The sequence below is a fragment of the Nycticebus coucang genome, chromosome 4 (genome assembly GCF_027406575.1).
Source record: "Nycticebus coucang isolate mNycCou1 chromosome 4, mNycCou1.pri, whole genome shotgun sequence".
NCBI classification, from domain to species: Eukaryota; Metazoa; Chordata; class Mammalia; order Primates; family Lorisidae; genus Nycticebus; species Nycticebus coucang.
This window is the reverse complement of record NC_069783.1, coordinates 41,093,488-41,116,367: the sequence shown is the minus strand read 5'-3', so window position 1 is coordinate 41,116,367 and position 22,880 is coordinate 41,093,488. Positions and strand designations below refer to the sequence as shown.

The window sequence follows — 22,880 nt, the reverse complement described above, 5'->3', positions numbered from 1 at the left end:
TCAAAGATAGTGTAAACAGCCTTCAGTAAGACCTCATAGGATAGTCATGGCATGTCTCCTAGGGTTCTTAGGCAAGCTCAGAGCTCCTATCAATTATCCTTCTTTTGAGAATTAGGCTCCAGCATGCATTTACCAGGAAACCTGAGAAAGGGGAGCAAAAGTGACTGGTAACATGGAGTTTCATCGTGAGCCATATTTTATCACATCCATAGTCGTAATCGGCTATGACTAACACCAGGACTCTCTTATCAAGGAGAAGTGGTAGGTCATGAAGGCGCAAGTTACATGTCCCAGCATGTCTACTCTGAGGCAGTATAATTTCTCTCTCAACTCTCATTTTTGGCTTCAGAAGCGTTCCTTGAACTTTTGAAAGTTCCCCGATACATCCACTGACGAGGTAAAAATCTGAATGTAGCAGATGACTTTGCCTGCTATGCTGACACCAACTAGAATGATACTGTTCTAGCAATTTTGTCCTATGCAGGAGTGGCTCTGAAGCACCAGTGAAGAAGGAGATCCTCTGAGAGGGCAGAACATTAAGATGAACATCTGGTTCACCACTTTGAGTGGAAGGAGAGATTGTTTATTTCAACTGTAATCAAAAGCACTCTGGCCAATATAAAAGTGGTTAGACCAAGAACAATGTTCTAAGAATAGATTCTAGGTATGTAGGGAATGATTGACAAGATCAAGGTGGAGCGAGAACTAAGCAAGAATGGTGATGGAGGCAGCAGATGCTGTAGTGGGCTTTCTGCTAGAATGGTGCCATTGCAGGAGCAGGCTGAGTTCTAGGCATCACTACTTCTGGCTGTGAAGCATCTAAACCTGGATTCCTGGCCCTCCTGGAGGACCCAACAGCCTTCTAACACCCTGTAATAAATTTCATTCTGTTTAAACTAATTCAGTCAAATGGATTCTGTTGTCTTCAATTATGGGCTTGCTCATTATCCTTTCCTTGTATCTAGTTCATTTTCCCATACTGCAACAGCCAGAAAGCCAAACATGATATTTCTAAAGTCCCTTGTGATTTATCTCTGCCAATCAGATGCATGTGTTTAAGACCAAAATTCAGAACTGAATTAAGCAGAGATAGAAAGGATGGTACACAAGACATCTATTTGCTGGAGTAAAGCTAGGAGGCTGTTAATAGTTCTGGAGCCAAGAACTCTTACACAGGCTCTCTGTAGTGGAAGGGCTGCTGAGGTTGGGGTGGAGTGGGGGGGACGCCTTCAACATTTCAGGACCCACATTAAGCATATATAAGAATTTGAAGTCTGAGGTTGTTCACCTCCTATTCATCCTATTGGTGAGGATTAGCCACCCAATCATGGTGGATAGACACAGCACATGGGACCAAACAGATGAGAATGGTAACAGTTTACTAGTCACATAAACTCACAGCTCAGAAGAAGATACAGCCCACCAGGAGGCCACAAGGGACAGAGTGAGCCAGCAATAGAGGTACAGATAGTTGTGAGGCTTAGAAGCAACAAAAAGGTAAGGTGTCCCTTGGTTCCTGCAGAAGACTCTCACTGGAGGATGTGGCTGGCTTGTTTAAATAATTCTGCAGGCTGGCAGGGAAGTGAAACTCATTAGGCTATGAATTGGGTGGGATGCTCAGGGAACTAATCAAGTAGGGGAACTTTCCTACTGGGTGCAGGGCATATCTGTCAACCCACAGACTCTGGAGCCCCCAGCAGGCTCAAAATGTCAAGGCAACACATGAAATTTTAGGCGTTCCTACAAGATAACTAGAACAATAAAATCCAACCTGGCAGAACTTAATGTCTAGAGGGACTCAAACGCCCACACTAATGACTTAAACAACGGTTCTCAACCTATGGGTCACAACCAACAGGAACTGTAGTATTAAAGGGTTGCAGCATGGGGAAGGTTGAGAACCACTGGCTTAAAAAGAGATATAAGATGCTCGTTGTTTAATATAAATACTATTTAACTCAGTCTCTGTTGTTTATACAAGTATTCTACACTTGATCAAAATCAAAAGACATATGAAAAGGCAAGAAAATAAATGTCTCATATATTATTTGAAATAAGTAGTCCACAGGCTAGACATGGTAGCTCATGCCTGTAATCCTACCACTCTGGGGGGCCAAGGCAGAAGGATTGCCTAAGCTCAGGAGTTTCAGACTAGCCTGAGCAAGAGTGACAGCACCCCACCCCAACCCCATCTCTACTGAAAGTAGAATAACTAGCCAGGCATTGTGGCAGGCACCTGTAGTCCCAGCCACTCAGGATCACTGAACCCAAGAGTCTGATGTTGCTGTGAGCTTAGGTAAATGCCTCAGCACTCCAACAGAGTGAAACTGTCTCAAAAAAGAAATAAATAAAATAAAATAAAATAAAAATAAAGTAGTCAACAGACTCAGACCTCAATATGAGCCCAAATGTTAGAAATAACTTTAAAATAACTATAATTAATATATTAAAGGAGGTAGTTAAAAAGGTAGATAGCATGCATGAATAAGATGGAGAATTTCAACAGAGATTAAAAAGCACAAAATATAAACATTAAAACCAGGCACTATGGCAAATACTCTAGAGGCTGACAGGAGGATTGCCTGAGCCCAGGAGTTAAAGGCTATAGTGCACTATGACTGCAACTATGAATAACTGCTCTACTCTAGCTTGGGCAACACAGCAAGTCATTATTATTATTATTATTTTTTTTTTTTTTTTGAGACAGTCTTACTCTGTTGCCCTGGGTAGAATGCTGTGTTCTCGTAGCTTACAGAAACCTCAAACTCTTGGGCTTGAGCAATCCCCTTGCCTCAGCCTCCCAAGTAGCTAAGACTACAAGTGTGTGCCACCACACCCATCTAATATTTCTATTTTTAGTAGACAGAGGGTCTTGCTCTTGCTCGGGCTGGTTTTGAACTCCTGAGCTCAAGCAATCCAGCTGCCTCAGCCTCCCAGATTGCTACAATTACAGGCATGAGCCAACACACTGTGCCCACTTATCTCAATTCTTAAAAAATACAAATCATGGGCAGTGCCCATGGCTCAGTGGATAGGGTGCTGGCCCCATATACCAAGGGTGGCAGGTTCAAGCCCACCCCTGGCCAAACTGCAACAAAAAAAGTATGACCGGGCATTGGGGTGGGCACCTGTGGTCCCAGCTACTCGGGGGGCTGGGGCAGGAGAATCACCTTAGCTCAGGAATTGGAGGTTGCTGTGAGCTGTGTGATGCCACAGCACTCTACCAAGGGCAATGGGATGAGACTCTGTCTCTACAAAAAAAAAAAAAAAAAAAAAGATTTGGCTCAGTACCCATAGCTCAGTGGCTAGGGCGCCAACCACATACAAACAACAACTACAAAACAAAATACAAATCATATTTATATATAAACATATATATGAAAAGAAAAACATGACATCATATTTGAAGAATTCCTTTGAAGCATTTATCATTATACTGGTCAAGAATTAGTGTGCTAGAGGATTGTACAAACTAAAATATGAACGATCACACTGGGATGTCACGACAGGTAGATTGCCTGAGCTCAGGAGTTTGAAACCAGTCTGAGCAAGAGTGAGACCCCAATTCTACTGAAAAATAGAAAAACTAAGCAGGGTGTTGCAGCGGGCACTTGCAGTCTCAACTCCTAGGGAGGCTGAGGCAAAAAGATCACTTAAACCCAGGAGTTTGTGGTGCCCCATGATCACATTAATGTACACAGCTATGATTTAATTAAAAAACAAACAAAAAAACTCCAGGAGTTTGAGGTTGCTGGGAGCTCTGATGCCACAGCACTCTACCCAGGGCAAGAGTGAGATTCTGTCTCAAACTAAATAAACAGACTGGGTTCTGTGGCTCATGCTTGTAATCCTAGCTCCCTGGGAGGCCAAGGTGGGAAGATTGCCTGAACTCAGGAATTCGACCCCTGCCCCCCCACTCCACTCCTCTCCACCAACAATAGAAAAATTAGCTGGGCATCATGGCAGGCACCTATAGTCCCAGCTACTCCAGAAGCTGAGGCAAGAGGATCACTTAAGCCCAGGAGTTTAAGGTTGCTGTGAGCAATGACACCACAGCCTTCTACCCAGGGTGACACAGTAAGACTCTGTCTAAATAAATAAATAAATAAATGAATACGTAAAAATACAAACAAAAATACGAGTGAAAACAAAAAGAGCACCAATGAACTGGGGGAAAATATTAAATAATGTAAAAATATGTAATTGGGAGTCCTACAAGGAGAGAAGAGAGAAAGAAAAATAAGAGCTCGGGGCGGCGCCTGTGGCTCAGTGGGTAAGGCGATGACCCCATATACCAAGGGTGGCAGGTTCAAACCTAGCCCTGGCCAAAAACTGCAACAACAACAACAACAAAATATTTAAGAGCTGGGCATAATGGTTCACACTTCATAATCCCAGCAATGTGGGATGTTGAGGCTAGGAGGTCAAAAACAGCTTGGGCAACATAACAAGACCCTGTCTCTACAAAAAGAAAGGAAGGGAAGGAGGAAAATAGGGAGGGAGGAAGAAGGAAGAAGAATATTTTAAAATAAAACTAAGAATTATTCAAAAATTTAAAAACATACAGGTCTAGAAAGCTTAGAGAATTGTTAAGTAGAATAATTTCAAAGACATGCCTAGACACAGAACTAAAAGTAAAAAGAAAATCTTAAAGACAAAGAAACATTACATAAAAGCAACTTTTCATTAGTATGCCAGATAGAGAGACATCTTAAGGGTACTGCAGTGGAAAAGAAAAAAGGGAATTCTATAAAAATGTAATATCTTTTTAAAGGAATCAGTAAGGTTTTTCAAACAAAGAGGAATTTATTGTCAGCTTTACTACCAATAAATGCTTACAATGAAAGAAAAGTTTCAAATAAATGATCTAAGCTTCAATCTTAAAAAAGCAGTAGAAAAAGAAAAAGCAATTAAGTCTAAAGTAATGGGAAGAGAGGAAATAACAAAGACATAAGCAGAAATCAGTACAACAGAAAATAAAGAAAAGTCAATCCAACCAAAAGCTTGTTCAAGGCAAAATTCAATAAAATTGATAACTCCTCACCAGACTGATCAAGAAAAAAAAAGAGAGAGAAGACATAAATCAGAACTGAGAGAGTGCAGAAAAACCAGATTCATTCCACAGACCTTAAAAAGATAAAGTGAGAACATTATAAACTCATATTATGAAGAACTTTATAATAATAAGGGAGAAAACTAAAGATAAAATGAACAAATCCTTGAAAGACACAAACTACCACACTTCACTCAGTAAGAGGTAAAAATATAAAATATGTTTCTGTTAAATAAAATGATTTCACAGTTTTTAAAATCTTCCAACAAAAAGAGAGATGAGTTCATTAGGGAATTCTACCAAACATTTAAGGAATAATAAGTCTACACAGTTCAGAAAACATAACATAAGGGAACAATTCCCACCTCATTCTAAGAAGCCAGCATTGATCTGAAATAAAACCAAATATATTACAAGAAAGGAAAGCTAAAGAGCAGTATTCCTCATTAAGATATATGCATATCTATATAATTTATGTCAATTTAAGAAAATAAGTAAAGCAAAAATCCTTAACAAAATATTGACAAATCAAATCTAGCACTGTATTAAAATAAACTTCATGACCAAATAGAATAGACAAAAAGAAACACAGGTTGGTTCAACAATAAAGAAGTTAATCAATGTAATTCACCATATCAAGAGACAAAAAAGAAAAACCCTAAGATTGCAATTGATACATAAATACATCCTGAAAAGTTCAAAATCCATTCATGACAAAAATTCTCAGAAAATGAAAACAGAGGAAATTTGCTCAAGTCAATAAAAGGCATACTCAAAAAACCCTACAGCTGATCTCACACGTAAATGAAAGAATAAATAAAAGAATGAATGATTCCCTCCTAAGATCAGGAACAAGGAAAGGATGTCCTCTTACCAGCTTTTACCAACATTATATAGGCGATCTCAGCCAGTGCTATATGGCAAGAAAAAGAAATAAAGAGGCACACTGAAGGGAAATAAAAAAGCTGTCTTTATTCGCAGATAACATGACTATCTATGTAGATAAGTCTCAAAGGAGCTCCAAAAAAAAATAATAATAACCTACTATTAACATAACTATTGCATAAGATTAACAAAGGAGAAGAATACAAAATAAATACTGCACCAGGGAAGAAAATGTGACAAAAATCTTGAATCCAAAATATATAAAGAACTTTCAAAATCAACAAGAAGTAAATAACCCAATTTTTAAATGAACAAAATATATGCACATACATCTTTCACATCAAAGACACAGGATGGCAATGAAATGCATGAAAATAAGCTCAACGTCATTAGTCTTTGGGAAAATGCAAATTAAAACAAGATGTTATTATAAACCTATTTGAATGGCTTTTAAAAAATGACAAAAACAAGTGCTAGAAAGGGTTCAGAGCAACTGAAATAAATCATATTTTGCTAGGTGGAATGCAAAAGGTCACAGCTGCTTTGAAAAAGTTTATCAGTCAGGATTCAATTGAGAAACAAGACCATTAAGACATAATAATTTACTTACTTTTTATCTTTTTTTGTTTTGTTGTTGCGGTTGTCATTGTTATTTAGCTGGCTTGGGCTGGGTTCAAATCCGCCAGCCTGGGTATATGTGCCACTGAGCTATGGCACCACCTTTTTAATCTTTATTTTTAATAAAAAATTTGTTACAAGGAGTTAACCTCATGTAATTCCAGAAGCTAATTAAACAGTCTCTGTAAGACTGTCTTTGTATCTAATACCAGAGTTTAGAATGCACAAAACCAGCAGGAGGGGAGGCTGGATGTAAAGTGGGAGAGCCAGAACAATTTAAAGCCCACAGGAACAAGAAAACCCCTTATCAGGAATTACTGCCTTTGACCTGATGGTATGGGGTCCTCTGGATGCCACAGCCTTTCTTCACGATGCTAAACAGACCCACGCACACACATACACTTAAACCCCTTGCCCTGAAGTCATAGAAGCCAAAGGAGGATCCTGCAGAAGATGAAGCCATTGTAGTCCTACTACTGCCTCATGCCAAGAAGGTGAGAACATGTTTGAGCTGCAAAAATTGCCTACTGCTTCATTTCTGCTCTCTAAATCCTGAATGTTTCTTGTGGTCCACCCTAATGGGAAAGCAATTTTGGAAAAGGTAGTTCAGCTTAGCCACACAAATGTTACAAAGCTAACACAGTTTCTTAGAAGTTACACAGACATAAGAAAAACTTATGTTCACACTAAAAACAGAATATAAATGTTTATAGCAACTTTCTCCACACTCATCAAAAACTAGGTGCAACTTAAATACTCTTCAATAAGTAAATGAATAAACTGTGGTACATTCACATAATGGAATACTACTAAGTAATGAAAACTAACTACCAATACATGCAACATTAATGAGTACCAAACACATTATACTACATATTATGCAAAAGAAGCCAAAAAGTAAAAGGTTATACATTACTTAAGATACTACTTGCACAGCATTCAGAAAAAAACAAAACCATAAGCATGGAGAGTAAGTCAGTGGTTGCTAGGGATGAGGGCTGGGGCAGGGATTAACTGTAAAGGGGGAGGCCTCAGGGAGAGGGATGTTGATAATGGACAGTATCTTGATAGTGGTGATGGTTACACAAATATGCATTTATAAAAACATATAGAACTACACAAGTGAATTTTACTGTGTATAAATATTAAAATAAGTTGAATTATAATTAATAACATAATCACTAAATACTAAGCATAAAAAAAAATCTATGTATCTGAATATGTACTCAATATGTTTTTATATATACAAACTCACAATTTACATTTACATGAGAAAACCAGTATGTTAGAAGTAGAAAATAATTATTATTTGGGGGCAGTGAGATGAGACAGAACTTTATAAACTGGCGATTCTGACACAGTTGCTCAGTTCTCAGGTAAAGGTCAAGTGTTGGAAAAGAGGAAGTCTAAGACCATTTTTGTTATGTATACTACCAGGTAATTTCTAATAGAACACTTCTTCAAAATCCATGTCACAATATTTTGTCATCTACTAGATTTATATTACTTTTACAATGGGGGAAAGAGAGGGATAATAAATTTAAAAATACCCCACACTACAAAAAACACAAAACCCTTTGCGTAGTAAACATCCTGACATTCTACCTTGTTTACATTAAGTTTTATGACATTGGTGGCCAATTGCAATTTCCAAAGTACAACAAACCTAATGAGCAACTACCAACGTTCCAGGGAGCAGTCTGCAGAGTTAAAATCCACGTTTCAGCTAGGTTTGATGGCTCATACCTGAAATCCTAGTACTTTGGGAAGCCACGGAAGGAGGATTGCTTAAACCTAGGAGTTCAATATCACCTAGGGCAATAAGCAAGACCCTGTCTCTACAAAAAAATGTAATTAGTCTAATGGTGCACACCTATAGTCCCAGGTACTCGAAAGGCTGAGGCCTAAGGATTCACTTAAGCCCAGGAGTTGGAGGCGACAATGAGTTATAATGATGCCACTGCACTCCAGCCTGGGCAACGGGATGAGACCCTACCTCAAAATAAATAAATAAATAATAAAGTAAAATAAAATCCAAATTTCTCAGACCCCTTTGTGTTTAAGCTATTGGACATAATTTGGGTTCCACCATAGAAACACTGGCAATAGAGCTAGATTTGGTACTAAAAGTACTCTGCTGGTAGGGATCAAGGCAGAGACAGAGCATCTTGGAGCTAGAGGTAGAATGGCAATGTCCCAAATTAGGAGGTATGTTTCGAATCATAGTGGCAACAGCTGTATCCTTACTTGGCCCATTCTAAACTGTGACTTTCAGAGTCATTGCTTGGAGGCTCAGTCTAAAAGTCTGCTTTTTTCACATTCCCTAGTACTGAAAAGTTTCAGTAAGTTTTCTATTCAAACAAGCAAGAGTAGAACAAAAGACAAACCTAGGTACAAATGTGTAAGAATTGATCCTGGGTAGAGTGCTGTGAAATCACAGCTCACAGCAACCTCCAACTCCTGGGCTCAAGCGATTCTCCTGCCTCTGCCTCCCAAGTAGCTGGGACTACAGGCATAGCCTGCCACAACGCCCAGCTTTTTTTTGGTTGCAGCTGTCATTGTTGTTTAGCGGGCCCAGGCTGGATTCAAACCCACCAGCTCAGAAGTATGTGGCTGGAGCTTTAGCTGCTTGAGCTACAGGCGCCGGGCTGGCAACCTCAAATTTTTGGGTTTATATGATTTTCTTGTCTCAGCCTCTCAAGTAGCTGGGGACTACAGGTGCCCACCACAACGCCCTGCTATTTGTTGTTATTATTATTGTTATTGTTGTAGTTGTCATTGGTGTTTAGCAGGCCCAGGCTGGGTTTGAACCCACTAGCCCCAATGTATGTGGCCAGCGCCCTAACTACTGAGCTCCAGGCACAGAGTCTGCTATACTCATTTTCATACAGTAATTTTACCTCATACCAAAGTCAGCCTCTATTTCCAAAGTATTGCACCACCCTAGTGTTCACGGTTGTCTACAGTATTATGTTAAGCACCCACAAATGCTAGCTGCCAGTTCTATGCCTCAATTTATACTTTGCAATCTGCAGTTTTCTCCCTTTACATCAGACATCCAGCTACAATGTCAGTTAACTTTACAAAACCTCTCCCAATCTGACTGGCACAACCAATTCTTCCCAATACTCTCATAATACTTGTTCATCCATGGACATAAATAATTATATCTTTATTTTATGTGGGTATATTCTCTTTTAAATCTCTTGATTTTGACTCTGAACTAATTCCCTGAAGTGCAGACCACATTAAATTTCTGTCGTATACCTAGTGCCTACCTGAGGGACTGGCATGTTACAGGTGTTCAATAAACATCAACAGAACATCAAATGAGGGTGTCACACTCAGTGCAGGGGAAAGTGTTTCATACCTTCTATTCTTTTATCAGGCCTACAGATTTTTGTCTTTAGGTTTGGTTCTTACAATTTCTATGTAACGACACAGCTCTATTATATTAATAACTGCTATATTAATAACATTTTTCTGTTATGTTATTGGGACCATCTGAACCTAAATACCATGAATGCATTTTAAATTCTCAGCTGTACATACTACAAATTGAAATCATGGCATATAACAATTTGGATATAAATGAAGTTTTGCCAAAAGAACAAATATCAGTGAAACTAACAGCTTTAACTACTATATTTGGAATTAATGTATCAACATATATTGATACGTAATAATTTTGTGCCAGAAATAATTCACAAAAGATGCAACATAAAAAGCAGGATATTGGCTAACATCAAATATACAATAATCCATAAAAATTCTATTTTTCATCATTAAAAAACAAAAGATGGGGTGGTGCCTGTGGCTCAGTGGGTAGGGCGCCAGCCCCATATATGGAGGGTGACGGGTTTGAACCCAGCCCCAGCCAAACTGTAACAACAACAACAACAACAACAAAAAGCTGGCCATTGTGGTGGGTGCCTGCAGTCCCAGCTACTTGGGAGGCTGAGGCAAGAGAATTGCCTAAGCCCAGAAGTGGGAGGTTGATGTGAGCTGTGATGCCACGGCACTCTATCGAAGGCCATAAAGTGAGACTGTCTCTTAAAAATAAAAAGATGACTCCCATAGAAAACTATTTATAAACTTCTCAACCAGAAATTCTGTCATTTGAAAGAGATCAGAAGTGTAACTAAAGACAGCAAACCCACAAATACAAAGAAAAAAGTAAGTACAAAATATAGTAGACAGATCACCTAGTATTTAAAACTGGGAGAGTAGTGTCCTCAACACTCACATACACTCATTGGGTAACTAAGTGTGGTAATGACTGTGTTAATTTAATTGTGGTAATGATTTCACAATGCATATTTACATCATCACATCGTACACCTTGAATGTATCAATTTTTATTAATTATACCTCAAGTAAGATGGGGAAAAACGTTTTGTTTTTTTTGAGACAGAATCTCCCTATATTGCCCTTGGTAGAATGCTGTGGTGTCACAGTTCACAGCAACCTCAAACTCTTGGGCTTAAGTGATACTCTTGCCTCAGCCTCCCAACTACCTGGGACTACAAGCACCCACCACAACGCCCGGCTATTTTTTTGTTGTGTTTGTCATTGTTGTTTTTAGCAGGCGTGGGCCGGGTTCGAACCTGCCAGCCTCGGTGTATGTGATTGGCACCCTAACTGCTGAGCTACGGGTGCCGAGCCAGGGAAATTGTTTTTTTTTTTTGTTTGTTTTTTGTTTTTTTTTTAATAATAAAAAAAGTAAGCAGGATAAAAGTCAAAGATGGAAAATGTATAAAGTGAACGAATATGTGCAATTTTTATTTGTCACTTATATCTCCATTAAGCTAGGGAATTATTTGTTGTTGTTGGAGACAAGGACTACTCCCCAGAACAACTAACAATTTCTCTCTTTACAAGACTAGCCTTTGGGTGGCGCCTGTGGCTCAGTGAGCAGGGCGCCGGCCCCATGTACCGAGGGTGGCGGGTTCAAAACCAGCCCAGGCCAAACTGCAACAAAAAAATAGCCGGGCGTTGTGGCTGGCGCCTGTAGTCCCAGCTACTTGGGAGGCTGAGGCAAGAGAATCGCCTAAGCCCAGGAGTTGGAGGTTGCTGTGAGCTGTGTGACGCCACGGCACTCTACCGAGGGCGATAAAGTGAAACTCTGTCTCTACAAAAAAATAAATTAATTAATTAATTTAAAAAAAATAAAATAAAAGACTAGCCTTCATTCTCTTGTAAGCAGACAGAAATTACCAAGTCATAGGCTTGCTAAATAAAAACTGTAAGATTTATCAGATATCTAAAACAGGTAAAATATACCCTCCACAACATTTTATTTTATTCACAATTTTCTACTTACAAAGTCTTGACGTATGTCATTGAAGTCTTTGCCATATTTTTCCAGTGCCTCTTCAAATAAACTAGCTTCTGAAGCTGACCATTCTTCCATTTCATCTCTGCATAAAACAGGTCCTCCAAGTGGTACTAAGACACTGATGGCACTGCTCAAATCATAGCTGTGTCTATACAATGTATCCATAGCATGAAACTAAAGAAAGGAAACAAAATGAACATAAAATATCAGCTAGAAATGAAAATTTATTAGATTATTTTAGAAGAAAAATACTAAATGTCTGATGTACTTAATATATTTAGGAAGTATTTTTTAAATAAAACAATTAAGAAAAATTTAAACAGATTATTAAACATTTAAAATATCAGCTATTCCTTTAAGAAAATGTCTGCTTGTACTTTTTAAGGTACATATTTTATTTTTAAGACAGAGTCTTCCTCTGTTTCCCAAGCTAGAGTGCAGTGGTGTCATCATAGCTCACTGCAACTTCAAACTCCTAGGCTAAGGCAGTCTTCCTGCCTCAGCTGCCCTATTACCTGGGACTACAAGCATATGCCCCCATATCTGGCTAATTTTTCTATTTTCTGTAGAGATAAGCCTCACTATGTTGTGAAGGCTAGTTTCCAACTCCTGGCTCAAGCAATCCTCCTGACTCAGTTAAGGTATGTGTTTTTGTTTTTTAAAATGCATCCGTTTGTTATGACAACCTAATCATAAAGATTTGTTATAGGACCTCAAATTATTAAAATGGCAACCCAGTAAATTTCACCACCCTTTGGTCAAAAATACTCAAGTCACTTTATTGTGCAAGGTAGGCATAGCCATCCTAGACCAGAAAAAAACACATAGATTATGCATCAGAGAGTGACAAAAATTATTTTCAGGTTGGATTAAGAGAAGAGTATATACTAAGAATGAGAGAGGAAATAAGAGTATGATGGTTATGACAAAAGAGTATTTATATACACATAATGAATAGACAAAACAAAGTACATATCCATGTTAAATATGGTTAACTTGGCTGAGATTTTGGAACACCAAGAATAAATGACCAGAGCGGTGCCTGTGGTTCAATGGGTAGAGCACTGGCCCTATATACCAAGGGTGGCGGGTTTGAGCCAGGCTCTGGCCAAACTGCAACAAATAGCTGGGTGTTCTGGCGGGTGCCTATAGTCCCAGCTACTTGGGATGCTGAGGCAAGAGAATCACTTAAGCCCAGGAGTTGGAGGTTGCTGTGAGCTGCGACGCAATGGCACTCTACCGATGGCGATAAAGTGAGACTCTGTCTCTTTAAAAAAAAAAAAAAAAGAATAAATGACCAGCTTTGCTTGGAACAGCTAGGCCAGAGTGGGCTTTGTATATTAATACATCTTAAAGAAGAGTGATCTAAAGAATAACACGAAAGGAGAAAAGATAGATCAATTAGGACATATAATCAGCTTTTTATAAAAATACTTTCTATCTAACATATTTAAAAAGCATTTCATCCAATTAAAGCAATGATTAAACTAGTTTCTAAAACTGCATGACTTCTGCAGTTTTCAAAATCCTTCAGTTTTTTTTTTCTACTGGAGAGAATTCGTTCATAACATGTACATACACTTGAATGTGCATCAGGAAAACTGCAAAAGAGGACCGTCAGCTCTGCATGTGTCCCAGATAAGCTCGTGAGTATCATGAAGATTTGATTGGCAAAGTGATCAAATCCTTGGCCAAGTGAGAACCAGTTCTGTTGTCTTCCCTCCCACCACCCTGATCTTCTAATACACGAACATCAAGTCTTACTTACACCTTTTACACAAAATATCTCCTATTTTTTTAAAATATCACAAATGGGGATAGTTTTGCTTCTGTGCAATAAAGATCTCTCAAGAATTTGGCTTTTGGCATGAGCAATGCTGCTCCAAGCCCGCCAGTCAAGGTCTCGGGCACCAGCTAAGCCACTGTAGCGGTCCCTATGACCATTACAAAGCTGTCAACTCAAGGCATGTGCAGGTCCAGAGGTACCCGGAAAAGTCTGGGCTGCTAGACACGTGGACTGCGGTGTGTGTTGGTAGTGGTTTGGATTTTTTAAAAATTCACTTAGGAGCTCCTGCTCCAGAAAACCCAGAAACAGAATTCTTCACTTAGAATTCACAGAAAAGAAAGAGAAATACGAAACTATTATAGAAGAAAATGAGAAACCGAAAGCAAAGATTGCTCATTGTGAACTACCTCAGAAGTGTGAATAGAATTCTTTTCAGTGGAAAAGACACAGAAAAGTGGTTTTGTATAATGTAAACAGTTTTTATATTATATTTTTTCTGAACAGATAATATAGAACTCTTTTAGTATGTTACATTCACCTATCACACTTTAATTGTTCTAAACAAACGTACTTAGAATCACCAATAAAAACTCAACATAACTTTCTTTGGGTCTTAAACAAGAAGAATTCAAAGTAAACTAGAAAAAAGAAAAAAGCTAAACACAAACATCAGATTCCTTACCTAAAAAGGCACTCTGTTTATTAGTTTGATTGGGAATTATGGTGCTGGTTTTATTTTGTCTAAGGGAGTTTAGCATGGGCTACTTTGTTAGTTCAGGATATGAGCACGGGTATAATCATTCTTCATTTTTTTTCAACTTGAAAAAAAAAATCTATTTATCCAGTCATTCTTTTTTTGTTGTTGCTCAGTTTTTGGCTAGGGCCAGCGGGTTTGAACCCGCCACCTCCGGCATGTGGGGCTGGTGCCCTACTCCTTGAGCCACAGGTACCACCCTATCCAGTCATTCTTTAAAATGAAGATGACACTGTTATTTATACCCCCTGTAGGCAGCTGGAGAGATCTGTGTGACACAAGATGCTTTTGCAGGGATACCATGAATCGTCTGCTCTTGTTTATATAATGCAGAATATAACTCGTCTTTGCCACTACTTTGCCTTAGGTAACTATGTCTACCAGTTTGAATTCTGACACCAGACTTTTCCTTCTATGCAACCACATGTTATCTGATAATCTGGCCTTGTTTTGCTCCATGCTTTAGTGTATCCTAGTTGCTCACGGGCCTTCCTGTGTTGTTTTTCAATTGGCAGAATAATAGCAGTAACCCTGATTGCAATTTATGTAACCTCAAATGGGATCACACTGTTCTTCCTGCTTTACTTAGCTGAGCATAGAACAGAGGTAATATATAATTGGGCTCATGCAAAAGCTGGGATGAGAGGAGGGGAATGAGCCACATATCATGGAAAATTATACTTGTTAAGTACAACTTGTACTTACACCAAAGTATTTGTCTAGCCTTGAATTCACTTTATCTTTATTATTTCTGTGAAGCAGGTAAGGTAAGTACAAGAGAAAACTGGTGCTGAATTTTTAGGCTGAAGACTGACATTAATACAAATTATTTACTAACTGTAGAACATTGGGGACATCAGTTAACTGCTCTGAGATTGACTTTTCTCTTCTGCTAAATGAGAAGAGTATCTGTGCTGCCTACCTCATAAACTTGTTGTGAGGATCAAATGAGAATGCATATGAAAGATCTTTAAATAGTAAAACATTTCATACTCATTTGTATAAACAGAATTTTTCACTTTTAAGTGATCCCTAAATGTCTTCCAGGGGATGGTGGAACATTCCCTACTGGTACAAGGATATAAAATAAGCTCAAATATCAGCTAATATTTATTAAGGAAAAATTAGCAGCAAAAGCATGCATTTAAAATATGTATGCAATGGGAGGCACCTGTGGCTCAGTCGGTAAGGTGCCAGCCCCATATACCGAGGGTGGCGGGTTCAAACCCGGCCCCGGCCGAACTGCAACAAAAAAATAGCCAGGTGTTGTGGAGGGCACCTGTAGTCCCAGCTACTTGGGAGGCTGAGGCAAGAGAATCGCTTAAGCCCAGGAGTTGGAGGTTGCTGTGAGCTATGTGATGCCATGGCACTCTACCGAGGACCATAAAGTGAAACTCTGTCTCTACAAAATAAATAAATAAATAAATAAAATTTGTATGCATTGTGAGAAATTAACTAAGATATTAAGTAAAGGCAAAGACATGAATTTTTTCACAGAGCCCAAAGTAGTATTCAGAACACACAGATATGTTTAGGGACAGTACCAAACTGCTTCAACATGGGTTAATATCACACATAAACCATTGGATTCTACAAAATAAAGCAAGAAATTTCATGGTCAATTTCTTAGTTTTAATCATAGCATAGGCCACTGACCATGTGTAGTCTTTTGCTGTTATATGTCATAACCATAGACAATAACTTTCAACTTTCAAGTGATTTTCTTCTCAGATGGGGTTGAAAAATTGTTAGAACTGATTGTGACTCTTTGCTTGTATTCTGCAAATTTCAGAACTAGTTAATCTCTACAGCTAAACTACTAGACAAACCTTGCAGCTTGGCTATAGTATATACTTCTATAGACTTTTACATCATCTCTGATTGCATTCATCTAACTTGTCCCTGATTTTGCTTTCTGTGGTTTCAGTTACTCACTGCCAACTGCAGTTTATAAACAGGTGAATCAAGTCCAATAAGCTACTTTGAGACAGACACAGAGAGAGAGTCACCATACTGTAACTTTTATCATAGTTCTATAATCATTGTTGCTGTTAATCTCTTACTGTGTCCAATTCATAAACTTCATTGTGTGGTATATGGGAAGAAACATAGTGTGTGGAGGGTTTGGTACCATCTGCAGTTGCAGGCATTCACTGAGGGGTCTTGGAACACATCCCTGTGGTTAAGGAGGACTACTGTAATTTCTGATTTTTAATAAGTGATATATGAAAATGATAATAAAGACCAACAGCATGTAGGAATCCGTTCAACTAGTAACTTATTTCCATTAACAGTTTTTTTTTCCTCTGTTGTCATCTCCATTTATTTATTATTTTTTAAATTATTATTTTTTTTTTATTGTTGGGGATTCATTGAGGGTACAATAAGCCAGGTTACACTGATTGCAATTGTTAGGTAAAGTCCCTCTTGCAATCATGTCTTGCCCCCATAAAGTGTGACACACACCAAGGCCCCACCCAGTTTTTGTTTTTTTTAAGAGACAGAGTCTCACTTTACCGTCCTTGGTAGAGTGCTGTGGCGTCACAGCTCACTGCAACCTCCAACTCCTAGGCCTAGGCAATTCTCTTGCCTCAGCCTCCTGAGTAGCTGGGACTACAGGTGCCCACCACAATACCCAACCATTTTTTTGTTTGCTAAATTTAGGATAAAAAAATTAAAAGATTAAATAGCATTTAAAAATTAACAATTTTGTAAATTACAGCATGTGCAGTGGCTCACGCCTGCGATCTTAGCACTCTGGAGGCCAAGGTGGGAGGACTGCTTGAGCTCAAGAATTTGAGACCTTCTGAGAAAGAGCAAGCCCCATCTCTACTAAAAACAGAAAAAATAGCTGAGTGTGGTGGCTGGCATCTGTCTTTCCAGCTACTTGGGAGGCTTAGGCAGGAAGACAGCTTGAGCCCAGAAGTCTGAGTTTGCAGTGAGCTATGATAATGCCATTGCACTCTAGCCAGGGCAACAGAGCAATACTCTGTCTCCCCAAAATAAACAAACAAACAAAATATTCATGCAAATTAGCTATGACACTGAAATTCCTCAAGAGATAAAATTAATTTTTATAATTAACAGGTACTTTAAAACAAAAGTCATGGAATTAAATGCATTTCTTTCAGCTGATATTATACCAATAACTCAAAGCATTAATGGACTTTAAGTTTTTTAATGGAAGACTTTTCTTATAGGTACTTTAATGATATGGGCTAGTATCTAATAAGACTTTAAAGAACCAAAGTAATATCTTAGCATTTATTAAGTGATTGTGACAAAAATTTTAAGTGATAATATAGTTGTTTCAAAGGTTCTGTTTTTTTTTTCCAGACTGAGTCTCACTATATTGCCCTGGTTAGTGTGCCATGGTATCACAGCTCACATCAACCTCAAATTCCTGGGTTCAAGTGATTCTCTTGCCTCAGTGTCCCAAGTAGCTAGGATTATAGGCACCTGCCACAGTGCCTGGCTATTTTTTTGTTGTAGTTGTTTGGCAGCCTGGTCTGGGTTTGAATCCGCCAGCCCTGGTATATGTGGCCGGTGCCATAGCTGTTGAGGTACAGGCACCAAGCCAGAAGCATTTACTTTTGGAAGAAGAGCTCTTGTATTGTGCCCCAAATGGGAAAGAAAAGATCAGACTTATAGCTGACCAGGAGACATGAAACCTCTAAAGCCCACTTGTATACCACAGCCCAGATGACAGCACAGTACCAATCAGTATGTGTAGAAAGTAAACATACCATCAAGTGTGTATACTGTACAATTCCCGGGAAACAGTTCTGCTAAAATTGACGATCAACTTCACAAAGGAAATCAGATCACACTATGAGCTAGAAGTCTATATTAATCCCATCTTTCTGACACACACAGAAGTTTCTTTTGAATGGACTTTTATTAATACATAGTCTAACCCACCCTTGAAAGCTTTAAGTAAAACATAAAATGGTTTTTACAATAGAAGAGATAAAATCCAATTTAAAAATGTAGCTAAATAAAGGAAATAAGCTAAGAAAGAACGCAGTACTTTGACATATAACCAATGATTTATGGTTTACCAGTCACATAATAAAAACTTGAAAATCCAGACAAGTTAGATAAAAGATGCAGGGAGAATGGGGACTGAAGACCCCATTCTTGGCAAAGGAAAGCAACCCAGAATAAGAGGAAAATTAAAAAGTAAGCTGAGTGAGTTGGAACAAAGAAAAGTCAGCTAGTTTACATTTAAGCTAGCCATCGCTAGCAAGCTTTCTGCCTTTTCTGAAATTCTAGCCTGTTGGGGACATAGCCTACAAATACCCCTGCTGGGTCTGTGAACACTCTGAGGAAAAAATGGTCATAGAAGAGGCTACGACAAGGTCTAGAAAAACACATTAACTAGGTCATCTCCTGCCTAGTAAACAGGCAAAGCAGATACCCATTGTGGAAATTTGCATTTGCCTGGGGCAGAGATCAAGGGAGTAGCTCAAGCCCTGAGATAAGGGCAGAAGAGCTAATCCCTGATTGCAGAGGAAGATCCTCTGTGGTGGTGATGGGAGGAAAATTCCTCCCTCCCATCAATTCCTCAGAGGAGATTAACACCAGTGACGTTTTACTCCACAGGGAATTAGCAGAGTTTAACACCTCCCCAGAAATCTGTGCGTATGATCTCAAGGGGAGGCTCTCCCAATACGAGGCTCAGATTTCAGATTTCTCTAGGCTACCCTTAAGGTTAATAATAATAATGGGAGTTGATATGCTCAATCAGAGAAACTGCTGGCATCTTTGTTCCCTCCCTCAACTTACCCTCTGAGCAAATAGACTTCAATAAGAGCAGAGTGGAGCAAACTCTCGGTGCAACTGCCAGAATCCCACAAATAGGCAATGGACCCTGAGCTCCCACTTTTAATTCTACTCTCTGTCTCTGGTCTCTTTCTTTACCATTGTTTCTAACTCTATATTTCTTCAGTTGGTCACCGCCAGTTCCAGAGGCCTTAGCAGACCCTGTTCCTGGGGCAGGACCCTGATATTTGGTACCCAATGACATTTTTTAATTTTCTTCTTTTTCTGGGGGTGCTTTCCTTCACCAAGAATGGAGTCTTTGGTCCCCATTCTCTCTGCATAAGAAACAACTGATCAATTGTGAGAGGAATCAGAATAGTGATTACCTCAGGAGGAGGAGTACAACTAAGGGAAGCTTCTGAAGCACTGGGAATGTTCTTCATGTAGATCTGATTGTAGTTACATAGATATACACACACATAAAAAATTATAAGCTGTGTACAAAGTACAGGGCACTCTATATGCATTACTGCATGTATATTTCAATTTAAAATAAGAAAAAAAAATTTTAAACTAAGTACAAAAAACTTAAAAGTCTTCCCTCCAGATAAATACTGTGCAAAGATAGCATCTTTGCAATTGAGATACAGATACACACTGCAAAATCCATTCAAATCTAAATTTTAAAAATCCTAAGAACCCAGCAGCACAAGCTGTTCTCTCTGCCAAAAAGCAGTGAAGGTGTTGTCACATTTCATCTTATTCATAACAGATGGAGATGACAAATAGAAATATTTTAGGAGAAAGACTGACAAGGAAATCTTGGCAGCGGAATTCTCATCTTTGGTTCATTAAACAGAGTCACACTACAGGGGATGGGACTATTGTTAGGCAAGTATTCACTCCCTCCTCTGGACCTCCACAGGTGTTCTACCCTGTGATGCTGGGTTTGGCCATGTGACTTAGTTGGCCAATAGGATATTAAGGCATATGACATAACCAAGCCTTGACATGTGTTTAAACATTCTGGCCTTGCTGTCTTGTGCTACTGACTTTTGTCCAGAGAGGATGAAAAATAAACAGATCTGTAGCTTGGCAACCTACATAAGTCCAGACTAGTTCAGCAGAATCCTAGACAACCCTCTGATGAGAAATTAATGCTTGTCGTTATAAGTCACTGAAATTTGGGGCAATGTAATGGCTATTGTGTCGTTCTCTATAAGAATAATCAACTTAATTCACCTGGTGGTTGGTCAAAAGTGCTATGCGCAGATAGTCCTCAGTTGTTGGTTGTCTATAGTGTTATCTCAATTTAACAAAGGTTTATTACCCAAAGTTCATCAGACAGCCTGCACCAAATCATGCAGGGGTCTGAAGGCTGACCTTCCATCTTGATTTGGGACAACTCTCTATGTACTGCATTGAATCAACTGAGGCATTTATTCAGACAGTGTCATAGCCCACCTTCTCCCACTAACTTCCTACTTCCTTCTCTTCTCTTGCATAGGTGTTGATACCAAGGATACTCCCTAATGAGCTTCCTGCATGAAAATCACCATCAGAATCTGGTTCTTAAAGCTGGGAGCAGTGGTACACACCTGTAATCCTAGCATTCTATAGGGCAAGGCAGGAGGATCCTTTAGTCTGAAAGCAGCGAGACCCTAACTCCACAAAAAAAAAAAAAAAAAACAGAAAAATCAGCTGGGTGTTATGGTGGGTGCCTGTACTTGCAGCTGCTCCAGAGGCTGGAGCAGGAGTATGGCTTGCACCCAGAAGTTTGAGGATGCAGTGAGCTATGATGCTAGCTCACTGCTATCAACAACAAAATTGTTTCAAAAAAGAATCTGGTTCTTAGAGAACCCAACCTGCAACACGCAACATTATTATGACAACAGCTAACTGATACAACATACTATATTCAATACAAACTACAGATGCTTCTTAACTTATAATGGGATACATTCAAATAGATACACTGGAGGCTGACCATAAGATCATAAGCTGAAGGGCGGCGCCTGTGGCTCAAGGAGTAGGGCGCCGGTCCCATATGCCGGAGGTGGCAGGTTCAAACCCAGCCCCGGCCAAAAGAAAAAAAAAAAAAAATCTGTGGAAGATCATAAGCTGAAAATATAGAGAATATTCTGATCAACTCTGTCAAAAAATTTTAAGTGGAACCATCATAAGTCAGTGACAATCTGTACTAATCAGCTGCTACCACTTTATACAAACTTCACATGTATACCTCCTGTACAACTTATGCCATACAGAACATCACACTTATTTAAAAATTAATAAACATGTGGCTTTTTCCAATCAGAAGGTGAATATAAACTCTCATGAATCAACCTCAATTTTTGTTGAATACATACCAAAAACAAAACCATTCATCTTCAACGAATTAGTTAAGACAAGTTGTCATTCACTCAAATTAACCTACATGACAGCATGAGCCATATTCCTGTATGTACATGTCATACCTTTTGTTTATTAGCTCAAGAAAGCTCAAGAATATAGGTAATGGACCTTGTGGCCCTAGATGTCTTGCTCCCTGGTTGTGATTCTAGTCACAAACCACAAAAACACATAAAAATCACTATATGGGGCGGCGCCTGTGGCTCAGTTGGTAGGGCGCCGGCCCCATATACCGAGGGTGGCGGGTTCAAACCCGGCCCCGGCTGAACTGCAAACCAAAAAATAGCTGGGCGTTGTGGCGGGTGCCTGTAGTCCCAGCTACTCGGGAGGCTGAGGCAAGAGAATCGCTTAAGCCCAGGAGTTGGAGGTTGCTGTGAGCTGTGTGAGGCCACGGCACTCTACCGAGGGTGATAAAGTGAGACTCTGTCTCTACAAAAAAAAAAAAAAAAAATCACTATATGAAGACAGTAAAGAACAACCAATATAGCGAGGAGAGGCTATCATCTCTGGAAAGAAAGTATGAGAGGTTGGCTGGGTGCCTGTAGCTCAGCGGTTAGGGTGCTGGCCACATACACTGGGGCTGCTAGGTTCGAACCCGGCCCAGGCCTGCCAAACAACAATGACAACTATACAACAAAGCAACAAAAAAAGTAGCTGGGTGTTGTGGTGGACACCTGTAGTCCCAGCCACTTGGGAGGCTGAGGCAAGAGAATCACTTAAGCCCAAGAGTTTGAGGTCGCTGTGAGCTGTGATGCCAAAGCACTCTACTGAGGGCACCATAGTAAGACTCTGTCTCAAAAAAAAGAAAAAAGAAGGTATAGGCTTAGCGCCTGTAGATCAGCGGCTAGGGCACCAGCCACATACACTGGAGCTGGCAGGCTTAAATCCAGCCCAGGCCTGCCAAACAACAGTAACAACTACAACAAAAATAGCCAGGCGTTGTGGCAAGCATTTGTAGTCCCAGCTACTTGGGAGGCTGAGGCAAGAGAATCGCTTAAGCCCAAGAGTTTGAGGTTGCTGTGAGCTGTGATGCTACAGCATTCTACCCAGGGTAACATAATGAGACTGTCTCAAAAAAAAAAAAAAAAAAAGTAGAAAAATTAGCTGGGCATTGTAGCGAGTGTCTTTAGTCTCAGCTACTCAGGAAGCTGGGGCAAGCGGATTGCTTGAGCCCGAAAGTTTGAAGATGCTCTGAGCTAGGGTGATGCCATGGCACTCTAGCCTAAGATAAGAGAGTGAGACTGTCTCCAAAAAAAAAAGCATATGAACT

The 22,880-nt window shown here is 39.4% G+C and overlaps 1 protein-coding gene across 5 annotated transcripts in view; it reads right to left on the bottom strand.

Moving 5' to 3' along the window:
* MTA3 (metastasis associated 1 family member 3) overlaps positions 1–22,880 on the bottom strand; it is a 190,223-nt gene that overhangs the window by 47,693 nt on the left and 119,650 nt on the right. For all 5 annotated transcript variants that reach the window (XM_053588513.1, XM_053588514.1, XM_053588517.1 and 2 more), the window contains one exon: positions 11,880–12,068. In XM_053588513.1, coding sequence (XP_053444488.1) covers positions 11,880–12,068 — 189 coding nt within the window. The remainder of the gene's footprint in view (positions 1–11,879; positions 12,069–22,880) is intronic.